General features: G+C 38.3%; 1 protein-coding gene across 1 annotated transcript; it reads right to left on the minus strand.

Annotated features, from left to right (window-relative positions):
- Positions 1–7,861: 7,861 nt before the first annotated feature.
- On the minus strand, positions 7,862–15,724 carry LOC311053107 (uncharacterized protein). Its single transcript, XM_084068510.1, has 7 exons — positions 15,674–15,724; positions 12,367–12,496; positions 10,782–10,910; positions 9,741–9,950; positions 8,497–8,639; positions 8,291–8,391; positions 7,862–8,189 (listed from the first exon to the last, which is right to left on the minus strand). Exons 2-7 carry the CDS (start codon positions 12,470–12,472, stop codon positions 8,060–8,062), a joined length of 819 nt encoding a protein of 272 aa, XP_083924636.1. The 5' UTR covers positions 12,473–12,496; positions 15,674–15,724; the 3' UTR covers positions 7,862–8,059.
- Positions 15,725–21,268: the final 5,544 nt, after the last annotated feature.

Consider the following 21,268-nt stretch of genomic DNA (forward strand, 5'->3'; position numbering starts at 1 on the left):
TAAATATAAATATACTGAGTTCTCAAAATGTGACCATGTCTCTGTGTGGCTGGTTGTACAATGCTTTAGCAATAAGGAAGAACAAAACCGAAACCCACAAACACCTACCCACCCACACACACCTAAAGCCGATCTACAATGTGATGCGTTATGAGCTTGTAGATCTGCTATTTTGGAAAAAGCTTGACAATCTTTGTCAATACACACACACACACACACACACCCCATACACCTAGCACCGAGCAGGGGCGTAACTGATGACAATTAGAAGAATGGAAACAGCTGATCAACCGGGGCCAAGTCTACACACTCACATATAACACCGTCAGAGATACAGTACCAAGTCAAAGAGAGCACTGCTCGTGACTGAATTTGTACTGTTTATACTACTATGATTTTAGGCTATCCTGATTCCTGACTTGTGAAACGAGTTTGATCTTTCACTCCATTGGCTAGACCAACGCATTCTACTGAATGGAGAGACTAGATGGGGGTTGGATTGCGCATCTGATGGGTTGTGAAGTGCCTTTTAACTGCTGTTTTCCTAAGTAGCCTACCAACTACAACAACTACTCTGCATGCTCTGTCTCTTTCCTGTAGTCTTCACAGAGACTTCCTGCTTCTGTAGAACAGGACGTTTGTGGTCAGAAAAGGACACACACAACGGAACTATAGGCCCTTACAAGAGCGTAGAGTGCCGGAAAGGTGACAAAAAGGGAGACAAAAAGGATGATCAAAAATAGTTAAATCTAAGGTCTGCCAGCTGCAATGGCAACTCAGAGAGTCTAATGTGACTTTTGAGACACCGCGTACGTGACAAACAGAACATACAATCGCATGCACACGCTGTTGGGCCAACAGTTACATTAAGGTCACAAGACAGAGTACAGTTCAATCTATTTCACTGAGTACACTTAAGTACTGTAGTTAAGTAACATTTTGAGGTATTTGTACTTTACTTGAGTATTTACAATTTCCAATACTTTTACTTCTACTCCACTACATCTCAGAGTCAAATATTGTACTTTTACTCCACTACAATTATTTGAGAACTTTAGTTACTAGTTACTTTTCATATATAAATTATTATATTATGAAACATACTTTAATCACTTTAGCCCTATTTATTACCTACTGTAGGCTATATGAAAATAGCCGATCTACAAGCTGACAACGCGTCGCATCGCGACGCGTTGTCAGCTTGTAGATCTGCTATTTTCAAATATTTTAGTACTTTTACTTTTGGTACTTTAAGTACATTTTGATGCCAATACTTTTGTACTTTTACTCAAGTAAATTTTGAATTCTGGACCTTTACTTGTAACAAAGTATTTATATAATGCAGTATTGATACTTTTACTTAAGTAAAACATTTGAGTACTTTTTCCACCACTGCTGTGTCTTTTGTTGAGATTCTCGGGGCTAGTGGTGGTCGAGTTGAGCCCCCATGGCCGCACACATAAATCGGCGCGCTTGCCTTGCCCCACGAGAGACCCATCTCCAGCAGCTCAGCCTCTACAGTTCTGCGCCAGGTAATCTTAGGTCGGCCTCGTTTCCTTTTCCCCGGTGGTGTCCATCTGAGGGCCACTTTGGGAATCTTGCTCTGGGGGCATTTGAAGTACCTGTTTCAATTTAAAAATACCAATAATGTATTTATTTAACTGATAGTTATTATACTACGTATTTAATACAAATTCCTTCTTAACCCTTAAATTCAACTAATTATTTCAGTGGACTTAATGTCAATGTTTTATTTGATGTCCTTGCTGTCCTGGCATTTGGCCTTTGTCCCCTCAAAACATTTACAAGACCAAAGGCCAAGTGGCTTTGCCACTAAAAAGATGAAATTCCAGGCCTGACTATGACTATAAATGATAAATGCATTTTTACAGTCTTTCTGACACTTAAAAGCACTTTACATTGTGCCTTACATTCACACAGCCAGTGGGGGAAACTATGCAAGACATCAACCTGCTCATTAGGAGCAGCAGATAGGGGTTCATTGTCTTGGTCAAGGGCACTTTGACACACAGCCAGTAGGATCTGGGGATCGTACCGGGAACCTACCGTTTCCAAGATGACCGCTCTAGCTGCCTGAGTCCTGCAGCACTGCTGTTTTTATTGTAGCATAACAATATAAATATATTGTTCACCGCTGTTGTTATAGTTGTGGTGTGGACTATGGCATACACTTGAGCAGTAAGTAAGTGTAAGCAGGAAAAGAGAGCCTGGTCTCAGAGAAATTTCCCTACAATCACACATGCATGCAAGTATACACACCCATACAAGCGTGTGCACACACACCGACCACTCTCTGTTATTCTTGCAAACGTGGACAGAAAGATCCATATGAGCATAAAAGGGACACAGACAGACAGATAGCTTCTCTGACAACAGGTACAACGGGTATTGCATAACCGGGTGGGGCATGCATTCACAACGTGCATTGCTCCCAACGTGCACCGTTCCTAAGTAGGCCCGGTGCCCACCAGTCTATAGTCAATCACCACAAGTAATACACTTGAGACAATTCTGAGTGATGTTTCTCTTAAGACATCTGTCATAAAAACTTGTGGTAAAGTCCAGGGTAGAGTTGCAGGTGTGGTAGTTTCGATAATTATAGAGGAACAAGAGTGGTGAAAGACTCACACAAGAGGCAAGCACAAAAAGTTTAAGGATGACTCCTTCAATAGAGACTAGAAAAATAAACTTTCTTTATTTTTTAAATGCTCACACATGCTCAAAGTGCTCAAAAGTGTAAAGTGCTAAGAGGACAAATATTTCAGTCACCATCAGTGCCACCTAAGATGGCACTGATGATGGTGTGAGCATTTAAAAAATAAAGTCAATTTTTCTGTCTAAGGAGCCTTTTTGTGGTTGTGTCACCACTTGTGTACCTAAGATCTTGTTTACACATTCATTGTATACAGAAATGTATCCAAGTATGCAGAAAGTAAACAAATACATTATGTATTGTGCATACTGTAAACAAACAAAATCATTTAATTATTTATGTTTCAGTGGAGAGTGGATCAAAGAGCATTTTCATTTAAGAGAACCTATAGTCCTCCATTCCACCCACACAATAAAACAAACGTAGCTCCTACACATCCTGCTGACAAAACCCACCCAACATTGTCACGCTATTAGTGCGAGGGCGCAGGTGGAGGATGCATTCTAAGAAGCAGACGTACCAGAGAAAAACCACATGAACCAAGTTAAAAAAAGAAAGAAAAACAAGACATGACCAAAGTCATAATATAGCCGCTTGCGGCAGGCTTTTTTTGCCCCAATCTTTTCATAGACCTGAATACTTGTTTTTTGGATTGCTTGTTTCTCTCGCCAAACCTGGCAACATTTAGCGTCACATAATATGCAACGCTAAACGCTCTAATGTTTTTTATATAAGTGGTGGCAACATTTTGTGACACCACACGGGTCTTCCCAACAATAGCTAAGATTGAAGTCAGTGTGAACATGGCCAAATAATAACTTAATAGCCAAACTAGGTATAATGAAGCACGCTAGCATTTAGGCTAACCCTCCTGCCTGAGGCTGCAGTAAAAGTGGCTCTCTCCCTCTCTCTCTCTCTGCTGCAAAGAAGGAGAGGCGGGTGCTGCAAAGGGCCGTCTCCCCATTGGCTTAAACGGGGGGAAGTGTGAAGGACAGCCAGGACAGCCAATGACAAATAGGTGTCAAAGGAGGAGAGGCGAGTGCTGCAAAGGGCCGTCTCCCCATTGGCGGGAAGTGTGAAGGACAGCCAGGACAGCCAATGACACTTAGGACTAGTGCTGTCTGTAGAGCCGCCAGCTTTAAGCAAGCGGCTAAAAAATCTAAAATAGCAGATCTACAAGCTCACAATACGTTGTGAGCTTGTAGGTTTAAAATAGGGCTAAAGTGGTAATATATATATATATATATATATAAAAAAATATATATTTTTAGCAGCTGCATAGCTGCTCTAGAAACAGGCTCAGACGTGGTCATACGCGACATGTATTCGACATGTATTTGTTCATTGGCTGTCCTGCGACATGTATTCGACATGTATTTGTTCATTGGCAGTCCTGGCTGTCCTTCACTACTTTAAGCCAATGGGGGACACTTCCCCGTTTAAGCCAATGGACGGCCCGTCCTTCGCAGCACCCGCCTCCCCTCGCAGCACCTCCCCTCCTGAAGGCAATCATAGTGAGAGGCTGAGAGTCATAAAGTCATTAAGTCATAAAAACTCGGCCAGCGGAGAATCTACTAATCATCTGTGATTTACAACAGCCGTTCTACTGAGCGTTACGTTCTACACGCTCATCACAATAGACATCGTGTCTCCCTTCAGTGTTGATTTAACTCTGAGAAGAAGTTCTTCTTAGCTGTGATGACATGCAGTGGTGGAAAAAGTACTCAAATGTTTTACTTGAGTAAAAGTATGCATGCAGCTGCTAATAATATGACTGTCAAGTCAAATTTATTCTTGTTTTTCAGTAAATATGCTGTAATTCACTGCAGAAGGACTTGTTTTGTACCACCATAGGTAGGCTAGTCCTACACCAGTTACTTATTTTTAATTTAATTGCAGAGTACTTCTACATTGCAGTATTGATACTTTCACTTGAGTAGTTGTGGGGGGGGGGGGGCACACGCAATACAGCATGCAGCTGCTAATAATATGACTGTCAAGTCATATTTATTCTTGTTTTTCAGTAAATGGCTACAGTACCCAACATTATTTTTTTTAGGCCTACTTTCAGCAATGCAACTCAGACTTTTTTATTGAACAATATTAACAAAAATTCAGAAAATGTCAATGAATCAAAATAATGACACTCAATACTTTTTTTGCGGTTTTAGATATAAAAATAACCCAACAGAATAGCAGTAGGCCTAGTAACTTTCATTATGTCATTTAGATGTCCATGTGTCAACTGTGAGGGCAGTTTGGATTTGTTGATGTTCATGACTAGGGATGGATAGAGGCATATGAAATCCATGGAAATGACCAATAAAAATGGAATTGGAATAAAACGCGGAATATTGCAGAATTGGCCCTAATCTGGGCTGAAATTCAGTTTTCGGGAGAAGTCTGTCTGCGATGTTAACTTACTTAACATCACCACACTGTTTCTGAACGGAGCGGGGTGAATTTGGCTGACACGGTGAACACCAAAACCCTCGCCCCAAAACTCATTCGCACCGGGGCAAATCCGGTGGTATTCACCCTTATTCCTAAACTTAAACTCAGTAAAACGGTCCCAAAACCTAACCTAATGGCTAAACTTAACCTTAGTAAAACTATGCCTAACCCAGTAACCCTAAACTTATTCATAACCTTATCATCAAACAATTACAAGAATACAAGAACCGCGTCTCCGCGAAAAACATGGGGGCGAGGGGGTTTTGGGGCGAGTCTTCTGTGGTTACCGGCACGATGCTAAAAAACTTTCACTGTTTTTATAACCCGGTTTTATCGTACTTTTTACTCCACTACAAATTTTATGAAAACTTTAGTTACTAGTTACTTTGTAGATTTTAATTATTATTATGCCTACTAAACAACATACATTAACCACAGTCTTCAGCCCCTTTTCAACGTTGGCTATTTTACATTTTATACATTGTGAAACGGGACATTCCGCAAAATGAGTACTTTCATTGCCAGACTTTTACTTGTAAGTATTTCTACATTGCAGTATTGATACTTTTACTTAGAAATTGAGTAATCTTTCCACCACATGGGTATCAATTTATATTGCTTGCTGGATAATAAGACTCGTAATTTTGGGATGCTGCTGTGTTTTGTCTCTTTCACTGTTAGACCAATTATAACCCTGTTTTAGCCTAGGCCTTAGACGTATTTTAGACGTCTAATAGCCCGAAAAATGCTCAGTGGGAAGTGAAACTTTTGAGCGTTTCACTCGTAACGGCCGTTATTCCACCACAACGACGCAACCACCCGTACAAATGGAACCAAATGGACCCTTATGGTCCCCTTAAAGAAGCGATGTATCCAATAGTGAGCCAATATAATAATACACTTTTAGACTGACATCTTTGTGCCAGCGTGGGTGATTAGATTTATTTCTTGATCTCCTCTTGTCTTGATTGTTTAGACATGACTGTCTTGAACAGAACAAGTTTGGCCACTATTAGACCTTTGCAGTCAGAGGTAAGGGGGGTTGGGGGGACAACTGCCTGCCGTGCCTGCGCCGCGGTGCTGCGAGGGGAGGCGGGTGCTGCAAAGGACGGCCGTCCATTGGCTTTAAAGTAGTGTCTCCCCATTGGCTTTAAAGTAGTGAAGGACAGCCAGGACAGCCAATAGACAAATACATGTCGCCAGGACAGCCAATAGACAAATACATGTCGCATACATGTCGGGGATGACGATGTCTGAGCCTGTTTGTAGAGCCGCGCTTTCAGCAAGCGGCTAAAAAGCACTACACCACAAACATGTCTCTATAAACAACAATGTACATATTATACACACGTACACACATACACAATTCCAAGAAGTCAGTGATGAGTGTGTGTGTAATTTTGCTCAATAATTATTACTTATAGTTATGAAAACAGTACATAAATATTTTGTTTGAGGTTTGGCACTATTGCAATTGATTTTGCATGAAGAATAAGGCATTCTAATAACATTATACGGAAGGTTTGAGGCATATACTGTAAGTCTGATCCCGAGCAGACGTGAGAAAGAGTGTACGTCCGTCACAATCCACAGACAAATTCATTTTGATGAATCAGACTCTTAACGTGGAAAGCTGCGTAAAGGCCGATAAGTACAAAATATGTGTGGAAATTAGTGTCTGAGGCCCATTGTCTCCCCTATACATAATCCCGTAATACAGGGACCCCCCTGAGTCTATACATTTATGGAAGAATGTTTGTTATTGCTTAAATTGTTTTTATTTTGTGGGACATAATATGCTATATTAAAAAGTTACATACATGCTTTAAACATCCTCAACAGTGTGACAACAATACAAATATGAAAAGATCAAAAAGTTAAGACAGCAAAACAGTACAAAATAGTATATGTAGCAAAAATAGAATCAAATAAAGTAAAATGTATTCATTCTTCATAGTACAACGGTGTCACAAGGTGACAAGCTTTGTGAGATTGTAAGATATTTTCAATATTTTTGAAAATCTTAGAACGTTTTCTTTTTAATGTTAACCATTACTGAAAATGTCCATCTAGAATGTGGAATGCTCAACATAGGGACAGCAGGTTGAAAGTGGTTAAATTGCATGCACATAGATGTAGAATGTGACCTGCATGGGCTTTGTCTGTCAGAACTAGGGATGGGACTTTGAATAACCACTTGCACCACAGTATACATATTCTGAGGGGAACATTAAGAGAGATTAGAGAGAGGCACAGAGATTTGGCGTGGACGGAAAAAAATATGATGGACAATTTCACCATCATTTAAAATCTCAACGATATGATTATATTGTGAGTGTTTGTTATCGTGATAAACGATACTAACGATACCAACGATTATCGTCCCATCCCTAGTTAAAAGTCCATGGATTCAGTTATACAGGGCAGTGTTGAATCCTGTCTCTCTGAGCTTGGTGTTGAGAGACACAATTGGTCAGTGACACACCTTTTTCCGTGGGGGGGGGGGGGGGGGGGGGGTTCACTGCTTTAGTGCTCCTTCAGCAGCACCCTCGGCGCTTTTCGGCGATAGTTCTGTCTTCTTTCACTTTCTCCACGCCGTTTAGTGCTAAGAGTAACTTTAAAAAAAATCCTTGCCAGCAGGGCACCCTTGCGGTGAAATCCCCCTTTTCATACACCACTGCAATTGGTGTTTAATGATGAACTGTAGTCAATGAACAACATTCTCACATTGTGTTCCTCATTCAATTAGATGGTGTAAACTTTAACTTTGTCCATAAAGAGCTAAATTAATAACCATGCTAAGACATAATAGTTGGTGGGTTGTGTTAATGATTAAGGGTACAAGAGTTTCATTACTAATTACAAGGTTTAACTTAAAACTTAAAAGCAGAACACTAAGCTGGAGTTAAATCAATGAAGTTAAGAGGAACGTCACTTCTCACAGATCAGGGTTTTTGCATCTTGAGTACTTGAACATTGCTTATTATGCCATCCTCCATCTTCGTGCAAGTATGCACAGTCCCAGTTACGATAGTTAAGAGGCATTCCACTGGCCCAGTACCTGCAGAGTGAAGAACATGTATGTTTAACCACATCCACTCAGTCACGCACATACAGTGACTTTGATAGAATTACAATAAAAAAACATTTAAAATGTCTCACTGTGTTGTCAGTGCTGTTCCAGCCACCCATGTCCATTTGTCATTAGACCTTTTCAAACCAATCCATGATCCTCTACCACGGGTCAATCCTCCAATGAATTCCTGATGGTTTGTAAATGATTGAACTATGATCAATTAATTTTCTCTACATTGAGGTCTTCACTGTAATCAAGGAATTACACTTAATTGAACAGGTTACACACTGACCTGTTCTTCTTTACTGTCAATGACCACCAGATCTGCTCTTGTCTTACGACATTGGTCTCTACTTTCATCCCAAGTTTTCCATCCAGTAGATTTGCAATAAAAGCTGCATCCAAACTTCTTCCATCCATTGGAACACGGCGTAACTAAACATCAAACAAGAGTTTTACTGATGCATTTGCAATTAACTGATACTTAATTGCAAATGCATCAGTAAGTGATTACTTAAGTTACGCAGAATGACATGATTTGACTGTCAGGCAAAACCATACACTCCATCATCATACAGACTTGCAGAGAAAAATCATATTAATAGAGTCATTGAGTGATAGTAATAGTAGGACATTTCATGTACAGTACGTCTACATATCTTTTTTAACTTAAAAATTAAATAAAAAGAGTTAGGGTTTGCCAGAAGATACAGTGGTCAAAGGTAGACCTGGGCTAGGCTATGACATCAGTTATCTATGATGTATATTATGACTACATATTCAGGCTAGGTTTCTGTGATACAATGTGAATACAGTACATACACAGTCCATTGGTTTAGCAGAATCTATGACGTATGAGGAAATAACATATGTGATGGTGATCTATGCAGCTTTGCCCACAATAAAGCCTACAATATTATTGAAACTCGTTGTAGCAAAACTCGTTTGTAATAAGATAGTTCAATATTGGGGTCAAATTTAGCTGATCTACAAGCTCACGTGTTGATGTAGATCGGCTAGTTGAACTATTTTAAAATGTTTTTCAAAATAGTAAAATACGATATATGATGATATGATGATATAATACGTGAAAGTTAGGGCCCATTGTCCCTCGCTTTCAGCCTGAAGAAGATACAAACTAAAAGAAAATGTGTTTAGCCCTTGGGTTAGGCCCTAATCTTTAGGGCATGCAATCGGGCATCGCCCTAGTCGTGATAAATTCCTGGATTTTTTTTCTCTCTGCGCACGTGCTTCACCTGGCTTTGCTGATTGATTGAAATGTGTGACGGCACTTATATCACAGAACTCTCCCAAGTTGGTGCGTCATTATGACTGATGTCACAGTACTGACGTCATAGACTGGGCTCCAAGTACTACAGCTGGTACCGACTTCATAGTATATATGGTAATAGTAACAGGTACAGACGTGATAGTACATATATAGTACCAGCTGACTGGGTAGGCTACTTCTCTTGTAATTACAATATCAATCATAATACACTAATAATATTCCTTAAAAAAAAAGAAAACTCTCACCTGCCGTCTCTTTCTTAAGCTGGTTTATATCATGTTGTAGCTGGTCTCTCTCTAGGGTCATCTTCTCATATCTGGTCTCTAAGCGGTCTTTCTCCAAGGTCAGGTTCTTATATCTGGCCTCTAGGTGGTCTTTCTCCAGGGTCAGGTTGGTCATCAGTTGGTCTTCCTCCCAGATCCGGTCGTTGCAGTTCTGGTTATTGTCTGAATTATCTGTAAAGGACCAAAAGGTGACAATAAACACAGTTGTTACTACTGTTCATGATTAGGTCAAGTATCTGTGCGGAAAGGAGCTTTGAGAAGAAGAGAGAAAACTCAATGCTCTTGATCAGGTGTGTTTTTATGTGAATAGTTCTCAACATGCATAATAAAGTAGGCTACCATAGGTGCCTAACTTTGATCAGAGGTGGGGGAGACAACGTTTAGGTCATTTGGGGTGGGGGCAAACATTATCACGATAATCTTTTCCATAATGATCAATATTTATCATAATATATATATATATATATATATATATACAATTGGCAAACTTGCGCATGCGTGAGTAATTTGTTTGTAATTTGTTTGTTTGTTTGTAAGTTCCTGCTCCACAAAATGAGGGGTCCTTGAGGGGGTTCCAGGGGACCCCCGGCTAAATGATTGAGTGTTGATACGATTTCTACTTCTGGAACCCCAATCTACATTGTAAAATCCTCAGTTGATCCCAATCATATCAAATGGGTCCATCCATGGCCCGAGGCATATCAAACTCCTTAAAAGTCGTTAAAATAAAAAAAGTTCATCATGTAGAACAGGCTATAGTTTATCAAATAAAAGAAAATGCAATAGCATAATGTAAACTTTAACTGTGTAAATAGGGCTTGGTTTATAATAAGCTATAAAAGTGGGGAAGCTATATGCTCTGGGTGTGCCATTGGTCAGGCGCCAGTGTAGAGTACTACGGAACACACACACGCTATCAAAAGTGAAGCATGGTCATTTTATTTTAAGATATATTGTAAGATCATGAATTTGACCTTTGTCAAATAGGCTACAGGTACTCACAATGCAGGGCCATTTCTGTGGTTCTCATTGCTAGTAGAGCACACAGCAGAGTAAGAATCACTGCACACCCTCTGACGATGTCTCTATGGATGCGGAGTTCTCTCTGGATGCTGAGTTCTCTCTGGGCAACTGGAGGATATTAGTACAATACAGTTCAACTTTCATATTGATCAGCTTCAATGTTTACTTTAAAGAACACAGTGAATTTGATAATCTGTAATGAAGTGATTTGGTGCAATGGACGAAGAACCCCTTCATCTTCATCTTCAATTTCTGCAGAAAAGTTAATATGTCTGATGCACAATAATGAACATGTCTTGACATTATTGCATGCATTTGTGACTTAGTAAAAAATGTGACATCATGAAACTAGACACAGAACACATATCTCCGCCAGGCTGGGTTGGCTAGCCAGGGCTGTGTATGTCATGGGTTGTGGCTGTCAGTGGACTCCAGTTGGAGTTAACCAACATGGACACGACCGTTTCATACTGTACATCACCCTGTCATGAGATGATTTTCACAGTCTGCACATTGATAAATGAGGGCCAAATCTGTCTAAAGTCCGGCGGCTTCTTTGGCTTCCCCGCAAAACCCAAAAGAAACGTAAAAAACTGCTGTCAACGCCAGCGTGTCAACAGAGAAAAATAAATAATTGCATTTGAAATTCATTTTTGAAATTTTTGATTCAGAGCAAAAAGGTAGAAATTGGAAAATTAGTCATTATCAACTTTTCACAATGGTTTTAGAAACAAATAGAAAAACAACTCTTTTTAAAAATGATATATATAATATATATTTACTTTTTGACAATTAGAGAACCCTCAATGTGTGATTCAAATTTAGGGTAGATCGGATGCTGTAAAAAAAAATCGGAAGGCAATCGTAGCCAATCGGAATAGAATATGAAACATTTTAATGATACATGTTTATGACATGACTCCAGAGACAATATGTACTCATTGATGTAAGTTTTGGACAAAATCTTGCAAAAAGTGTGTTTTGAAAATGCTAAATGGTTAATTAATTGTTGTGGAAATTGGGATGGCTAATGTGGGGAGTTGCACCATGATCCAAGCCATCCAGGGGAACTAACCCTAACCCTTATACGACCTACGATTCAAGCGTTTTAGGCCAGAATGTAATGTGACCTCCCACACAAATGTTATGGCTGATCAATCCAGCGGTGTCCAATATAAGCTCTACACAGACGGACACACCCGGACACATGGACACACACACACACACACACACACACACACACACACACACACACACACACACACACACACACACACACACACACACACACACACACACACACACACACACACACACACACACACACACACACACACACCGACAGGGGTGAAAACACACCGGCCTGGCGGGAGATAATGAGAGAAGAAATAAAACACCAGGAGGAACACGTTCTAACGTCCATAATGTTTCTTTCGATTGTCATTGGTCCAACATGATGGCATGTCCCTTGTAACCATTGGTAACTATACACTTTAAATACTGGGTGTCAAGCAGCTATAATGATGTAAGAAGAGAGAGGAACAGTGTGAGTGTGCACGTGTACCTTGATCTCCTGTAGCATCCTGTGCGCCGGAGCCTTGGTCTGTGAGACCGTCTGACTCCACGTTCACCTCCTTTCTCCTCCTGCCTCTCCTCCCTGACTCCTCCATCCTACTGAGCCGCCTTTGATCCGACTGGATCGCCACAAATTTAAAAATATATTAATACATTAAAATCAAGGACACAAAATGTTTTAAGTATCCCTGGCTAATAAGCCAAATATGCCGTAATACATTATAATTAGCCTCTATAGCTAAAATGTAGAATTAAAAACACCTTAAAATCTTTATTTTATAAATAGTTCATCTTTTACTGAAGGGGGACAACGGCCGTCATAAGTTGACGATGTAATTTGTCCATGTATGGTGCAGCCCTAACGAATGTTATTAGCATGTCTTAATACACAACAACTTAATACTTCCTAGGGTTAATATGAGCATCAAAACAATATTTTAAATATTTTCTTATTAGCACTTGCATTCTATATATTCCATAGGGCTGTTTAGCTGAGCGATTTACCAAAAAGTGGCCCAATTTAGCTGATATCACCCTATATATATATATATATATATATATATATATATATATATATATATATATATGGTTGTTATTAAGATTCAGGCAAATCTTTACTATATTTCAGGACAAGAAAATGCAAAAAAAGAGCAGAAACAATATCACACTTACAGTTTTCTTTTGACTAAATACTAGTACATTGGGCAAGTAAAGAGGTTACTAACGGCTATAATATTCTGATCAAGATTCTGTGATGCCTAAGATATTATAGTTTGTGTGTAGACAAGGCCAAAAGTAGAACAAAACTGTTATTAATGAGCTAAAACATACAGACACAATATTTCCTATGACAAAATATATATTCAGAACAAAAACAGCAAAGAAAAAAAAGCACAAAAAAGGGTGGAATATATATATTTTTTACATTCTATACTCTTCTCAGCTGGCACACCACTCAAGTCCTAATATTTAATTTTACAAACTTAATGTGCACTAAACTACAAAAATCTACAAAAAATATCATCATCATCATCGCTAAAGTCTTTAGTAGAAAATAAATATACTGCTCAAAAAAATAAAGGGAACACTTTGATCCCTTAATTCTTTTGAGTTTTTTCGTTAGCAGTATGTACACAGTTCATGAAAAAACTCAAAAGAATTAAGGGATCAAAGTGTTCCCTTTATTTTTTTGAGCAGTTTATATCTGGCTTTTTTGCCATTTGTGTCCTGTAATAGATTCAGGATGTGCTTGAATCTTAATAATACACATTTTAATGAATTCCCATGGGCTCAATTTGTATGGGAAAATGTGTTTTATTTGTCTCTGTAGGTTGTAAAGTAAGTAAGAATGGGTTAAAAAAAGTAACCCCATGGGACATTATTTCAGCGTGGTTCCTGGCAGAATGTTGAAATACGCACTTCAAGGATTAAGAAAAAAAAGCAGGTGGCGAAAGAAATGCCACCGTATGAGCGTGGACCCTGCTTTCTATATGGACTATAATGAGTAAATAAAAAACATAACATTTATTACTCCTCTCTCCTCTGTGTAGCACACTTCATAACAACGACCCGTTATGAAAAATGTATAAGCAGCATGCATAAGCGGTTTCTAGACAATGAACTAATAATGAAAACAAAATTTGGTTTACATTTGAAAATTTCAATCATTTATAGCATAACTATGGTTAAAAAGCATTTATAAGCTATTATTAGTAAATTACTCATGAATAAGCTATTTGTATAAATTTGAAAATTATTATTAAATTATTTGCAACTAAAGTTATATAATATTTATAAGCTATTAGTAGATAAAGATAAAGATAAAGAACAAACTCTTTGTATACATTACATTATTATCAAATAATGTATACATTGATTGTCCCGATGAGCAGGTTGGTGCCTTGCATGGTTTCCTCCATCATCGGTGTCTGTGTTTGTGATTGGGTGAACGTTTACCATTTACATTATTTATAACTGTCTGTTAATTTGTAATTTTTATTCACCTGTTGCGAACTATCTTGCTTTCAGGCAGACACGAAGCAATTATCTTTCATGTTTATCAAAGGATTTGTAAGACATATATAAGAATATATATAATAATATATAAATCGTTATTCTAAAGCTAAGACTTTTCATTATTATTTAATTTTTAATAAATTATTTGTAAGACATTCGTAAACAACATATAAATAATTGGTAGATGTTATTGTGTGCCCTGATCTAAAGTGAAGAAAATTCATTATTATTTCATGTTTAACAATGATTAGTAAAACATTTACCCAATTTGGGATCCATCTTGTGACATCAAGTAGCGGTATAGAGTATAACAGTATAAAAAAAAATCATTAAGATATAAAATGTGCACTCGGGTCGGGTGGCACAGTGGTAAAGTGCCTGCCCACCAGTGCGGAGGTTTGTTGCTTCGTGTCTGCACTCATGAAAGCGAGTTAGTTCGCAACAGCTAAGTAAAACGTCCACATTAACCAACAGTTGTAAATAATGCATTGTCTTCACTTTAGATTAGGGCACACAAGAACATCTACCAAAGGTTTATAGATCCTTTACGTTAAACATGAGCAAACATGGAGGTATACATTTCACTAATTATCTACAAGTAAAATTGATAATGTGGAAAGAATGATCTCCAGATTATTTTTAAATTGTACATTTACAAAATATGTTTTAACAAATTATAAATGGTTTGTTAATGCCTTGGGCTACAACAAAGATTTAACATGTGATTTATCATGGCTTAATATATGTTTAAGAAATCATCTAAATCACAAATAAACTCAATATACGGCACTTTCAAAAAATCATTTCCAAATGATTTCCTACGTATTAAATAAAATAATTGAATTATGAAAAAATAAAATAGAAATAATGTTTTAATGTGTTCTAAATAATGTTTAAATAATTATTAAATGTTCCACAATGATATTATACATTATTTGATATATCTTTACTAATGTATATAGAGTTCGTCTATGATTAGTTCTTTATCTACTAACAGCTTATAAATATTATATCATTTTTGTTACAAATAATTTAATAATCATTTACAAATGTATGCTTATGGCTTATTCATGAAAAATTCACTACTTAATAATAGCTTGTAAATGTTTTTAACCATAGTTATAAATAATTTACAAATGTAAACAAACATTTTTTTTAATGATTAGTCCATTGTCTACAAACTGCTTATAAATGCTTATAAATGTTTTATAATGGGTATAATGGGTTTTATAATGTACTATATTTATAAATACTGCATGTTTAAATGTTATCATACTCACATTGTCCAATGTCTGTGTTGTCCTACATTGGTCTTCACTGTTGCACTCTGAGCTGCCAGACTCTGAGCTGCCAGACAGACAGACAGACAGCCAGCCAGCCACACACAGCACACACACCCACCCAAACCCTAATAAGCCAGCCAGCCAGCCAGCCAGCCAGCCACACGCACGCACGCACGCACGCACACTGCCACCCTAACCCATGTGCCACCCCTAGCTGTAACCTTGATCTAACAACTGGACAATTAAGTCATTGCGATTTTGAAACAGATTATAGAGAGTAAATATAATGTTAGTGGTGACACTGTGATATTGTAGCTAAAATAATAAGTATTAATGTATGATATTTATTGATGTGACAAACAATGAGTGTGAACGTCAGTTTGTGGTTTGTAACGCATCCTTTATCCTTTTTCTCAAGACAGGAAACAGAGCAAATTCAAAACTCACCCAGCTCCCCACATCCTGCCTCCTATCATACCCTATGTGCTACCTTAAAAACATAAGTGATGTTAGCCTTCACATTTATAATTCATATTTTATTAAAGAAATAATAGATGGTCATTGTATTAATTAATTAATTGTAATAATAAGCATATATGTCACTTCAGTTATCATTTTAGTTCAAATTTCATACAGTCTATGTCGTTGTGTATCCATTGATCTGCACTCTGTGAACTTGCTTTACATTGCACAGGATCTGCTGTTTAATGGATTGTAACTAACTATGAATATAACTATGAACGCGAGGCGTTGTGAGCTTGTAGATCGGCTATTTTCAATTTTTTTGCCTCTATCTTATATTATTTGACAATTTGGCCAATGTTTTATAGTATAGTTTGTTGATTACTTTTTATGCAGTAATGGTCTTTTTCTTTTCTTTTTTTCGTAAAAAAAAAAAAAAGTATTAAAAAGCTCATGTGGGGACCCCCCCAAAATCGTGTGGGGACCCCCCTGGGGGTCCCGACCCACAGGTTGAGAACCACTGGGCTAGACCAACGCGAGAGACTAGATGGGGGTTGGGGTTGCACATCTGATCTGATGGGATGTCAAGTGCTTTTAACTGCTGGCTGTTGTTTTCCTAAAGTCACATACCAAGTACAACAACTACTCTGCATGCTCCGTCTCTTTCCTGTAGTCTTCACAGAGACTACATCCTGCTGCTGTAGAACAGGACGTGAACCGTTTGTGGTCAGAGAAGGACACATACAACTGAACTATAGGCCCTTACAAGAGCGTAGAGTGCCAGAAAGGTGTTAAAAAGGAAGACAAAAAGGATGATCAAAAATAGCTCAATCTAAGGTTTGCCAGGTGCAAAGGCAACTCAGACAGTCTATGTGACTTTTGAGACACCGCGTACGTGACACACATAGCATACAATCACATGCACTAATCATGCACATGCTGTTGGGCCAACAGTTACAGTACATAAGGTCATCACTCATCAGAGTATAGAATTACAGTTACATCTAAGTGTTTTTCATTAGACATCTGTGTCTTTTGTTGAGATTCTGAATTCTTAACTCCTCCTGAGTCCCCATCTCCATCTTCAAACCAGTCCAGTGACTTTGAGTATGAACTTTCTAACTCCTTTTCAGGAGTTTGTTAAAATATTGGTAATTTGTAAATACCAATCATTTATTTGATTTAACTGATAGTTATACTATGTATTTAATACAAATTCCTTCATAACTTCATAACATAATTAATTATTTCAGTGGACTTAATATCAGTGTTTTAATTGATGTCCTTGCTGTCATTTACAAGACCAAAGTGGCCTTACCCCTAAAAAGATGAAATTCCAGGCCTGACTATGACTAGGCCTATAAATGATAAATGGACAGCATTTTTACAGCACATTTCTAGTCTTTCTGACACTTAAAAGCACTTAGCATTACATTCACACAGCCAGTGGGGGGAACTATGCAAGACATCAACCTGCTCATTAGGAGCAGCAGGGGGGTTCATTGTCTTGGTCAAGGGCACTGCGACACACAGCCAGTGGGATCGTACCGGGAACCTAACGTTTCCAAGATGACCGCTCTAGGTCTTGATTCACAGTCCAACAGCACTGCTGTTTTTACTGTAAATATATTGTTCACCACATAGTTGTGGTGAGCAGTAAGTGAGTGCAAGCAGGAAAAGAGAGCCTGGTCTCAGAGAGATTTCCCTGGCAAAAGAAAAATATAGAATTTTATGAATTGAAATAAAATAAAACAAACACACAAATGCAATCACACACCCATGCAAGTGTGTGCATGCGCGCGCGCGCACACACACACACACACACACACACACACACACACACACACACACACACACACACACACACACACACACACACACACACACACACACACACACACACACACACACACACACACACACACACACACACACACACACACACGGTCTGTCTCTCTGCTAATCTTGCAAACGTGGACAGAAAGATCCATATGAGCATAAAAGGGACACAGACAGACAGACAGACAGACAGACAGATGGCTTCTCTGACAACAGGTACAAAGGGTATTGCATAACCGGGTGGGGCATGCATTCACAACGTGCATTGTTCCCAACTTGCACCGTTCCTGAGTAGGCCCGGTGCCCACCAGTCTATAGTCAATCACACAAGTAATACACTTGACACAATTCTGAATGATGTCAAGACATCTGTCATAAAAACTCCAGGCAAAGTCCAGAGTAGAGTTGCAGGTGTGGTAGTCTCAATAATTATGGAGAAACAACAGTGGTGAAAGACTCACACAAGATGCAACCACAAAAAGTTAAGGATGACTCCTTCAATAAGAGACTAAACAAATAAACTTTCCCTATTTTTTAAATGCTCACACATGTACAGTATGCTCAAAGTGCTCAAAAGTGTAAAGTGCTAAGAGGACAAATAGTTCAGTCATAAGACCAAGACATCAGTGCCACCTAAGATTGCACTGAAGATGGTGTGAGCATGTAAAAAATAAAACATTTTCTAGTCTCCGTCTAAGGAGCCGTGCAAGTCACCACTCCTGTATATAAAATCCTGTGTATGTACACATTGTATACAGAAATGTATCCAAGTGTACAGAAAGTAAACAAATACATTATGTATTGTGCATACTGTAGCAAACAAAACCACTTAAATTATGTTTGTTTCAGTGGAGAGTGGACCAAAGAGCATTTTCATTTAAGAGAACCTAGTCCTCCATTACAACCACACAAATACAAAATATGTAGCTCCTACACATCCTGCTGACAAAACCCACCAAACTTTGTCACGCTATTAGTACGAGGGCCCAGGTGGAGGATGCATTCTAAGAAGCAGATGTACCAGAGAAAAACCACATGAACCAAGTAAAAAAAAGAGAAGAAAAAAAAGCACTACACCTCAAACATGTCTGTATAAACAACAATGTACATATTATACACACGTACACACATACACAATTCCAAGAAGTCAGTGATGAGTGAGTGTGTGTGTGTGTGTGTGTGTGTGTGTGTGTGTGTGTGTGTGTGTGTGTGTGTGTGTGTGTGTGTGTGTGTGTGTGTGTGTGTGTGTGTGTGTGTGTGTGTGTGTGTGTTTGTGTGTGTGGAGGAGATCGGTTACACTCACATGAAGGTGCGTGAGGGCATCAACTCTCTGCTACAGATGGCAGGTCTGCTGGGGAGGCTCTGCAGTAAAACTTTGCCCCCTGCTGCTGCGAGCTAGAAACACCACCTATTACTGCACCTACCTTCATACACACCACCTCTCTTACTACGTCAGTGATTCTCAACCTTTTAAATTTAACGGACCCCCGTTTGATACAACTGTCTATCTCTGGGAGGCACATGCTGAGGGGGGGACTTGAACCCTTTTTCCCTGATGCCCAAATAAACACATGTGCGCCATATCAAGAACAGTTTAGACAAATAATAATACTTTTCCTTAATAATTATTACTTATAATTATAAATATGTTATACAAATATTGGGTATAAAAATATTTTATTTGAGGTTTGCACTATTTACTACTATGAAGAATAAGACATTCTACAAACATAAACGGAAGGTTTGAGGCATGTAAGTCTGATCCCAAGCAGACGTGAGAAAGAGTGTACGTCCGTCACAATCCATGGACACATTTCTTTTGATGAATCAGACTCTTAACGTGGAAAGCTGCGTAAAGGCCGATAAGAACAAAATATGTGTGGAAACGAGCTAAGTGAGTGAGGCCCATTGTCCCTTTACATAGTAATACAGGGACCCCACTGAGTCTATACATTTATGGAAGAATGTTTGTTATTGCTTAAATTGTTTTTATTTTGTGGGACATAATATGCTATATTAAAAAGTTACATAGTGCTGCTTCAAATATCCTCAACAGTGTGACAACAATACAAATATGAAAAGATCAAAAAGATCAAAATTAAGACAGCAAAAACAGTACAAAATAGTATATGTAGCAAAAATATAATCAAATAAAGTAAAATGTATTCATACGTCATAGTACAACGGTGTCACGAGGTGACAAGCTTTGTGAGATTGTAAATAAGATATTTTCAATATTTTTGAAAATCTTTTTTGAAAAACGTTTTCTTTTTAATGTTAACCATTAACCACTCATAATTGGCTCTAGTGAGCAGAAAGAATCGATAACAAGTAGGCTCGGTACCATAACTGTGGGAAGTGACTCTATAGTCAAAAACTTGGGGGTTATTATTGACTCTGAACTGAATTTTAACACACATATTAGTCATGTCACCAAGATTGCCTTCTTCCATCTGAGAAATATTGCGCGAATCAGAGCCTATCTGTCGTTAGACGATGCAAAAACATTGATCCACGCGTTTGTTTTCTCTCGCCTAGATTACTGCAACGCACTTTTTTCTGGCCTGCCAAAGAAAACAACCGACAGACTACAACACGTTCAAAATGCGGCAGCCAGAGTTTTAACTAAAACTAAGATGAGAGAACACATTACCCCCGTTTTAGCATCTTCATTGGCTCCCGGTCGTTTTTAGGATTGATTTTAAAATTCTTTTACTTGTTTATAAGGCTCTTAATGGTCTGGCACCCTCCTACCTCTATGACCTCCTCCCTAAATATGTTCCAAACCGCCCCCTCAGGTCCTCTAGTGCTGGCCTACTTGAAGTGCCTGAAATGTCTTATAAAAAATATGGTGAAGCAGCATTCTGCTTCTACGGGCCAACAGTGTGGAATAAGCTCCCATTGCTTCTAAGACAGGCACCCTCTGTAGACATTTTTTCACACTTGCTTTTAGTTGATTTTGTTACTTCTAATTGTCTATGTTGTTATTTATGCCTGTACTGTTTGCTCGACTCACTGCCTCCTAGTTTTAGCCATGGCTTTTCTGCCACTGTTCTTTGCCATTGTTTTATATTCTGTATTTTCTTGATTTTTGCTCTGGTTACCACTGTTCCTTGCTATTATTGTTCTATACTTTTTGTGTGTTTTTTCTCTATTTTTTACTTTTGTGTTTTTTACTTTTTGTTTTTTTTGCTCTGTAAAGCACTTTGAGCTGCATTCGTGTCATGAAAGGTGCTATATAAATAAAGTTTATTATTATTATTATTATTATTACTGAAAATGTCCATCTAT

Source organism: Gymnoscopelus microlampas (genome assembly GCF_963454915.1).
Source record: "Gymnoscopelus microlampas genome assembly, chromosome: 10".
NCBI lineage: Eukaryota > Metazoa > Chordata > Actinopteri > Myctophiformes > Myctophidae > Gymnoscopelus > Gymnoscopelus microlampas.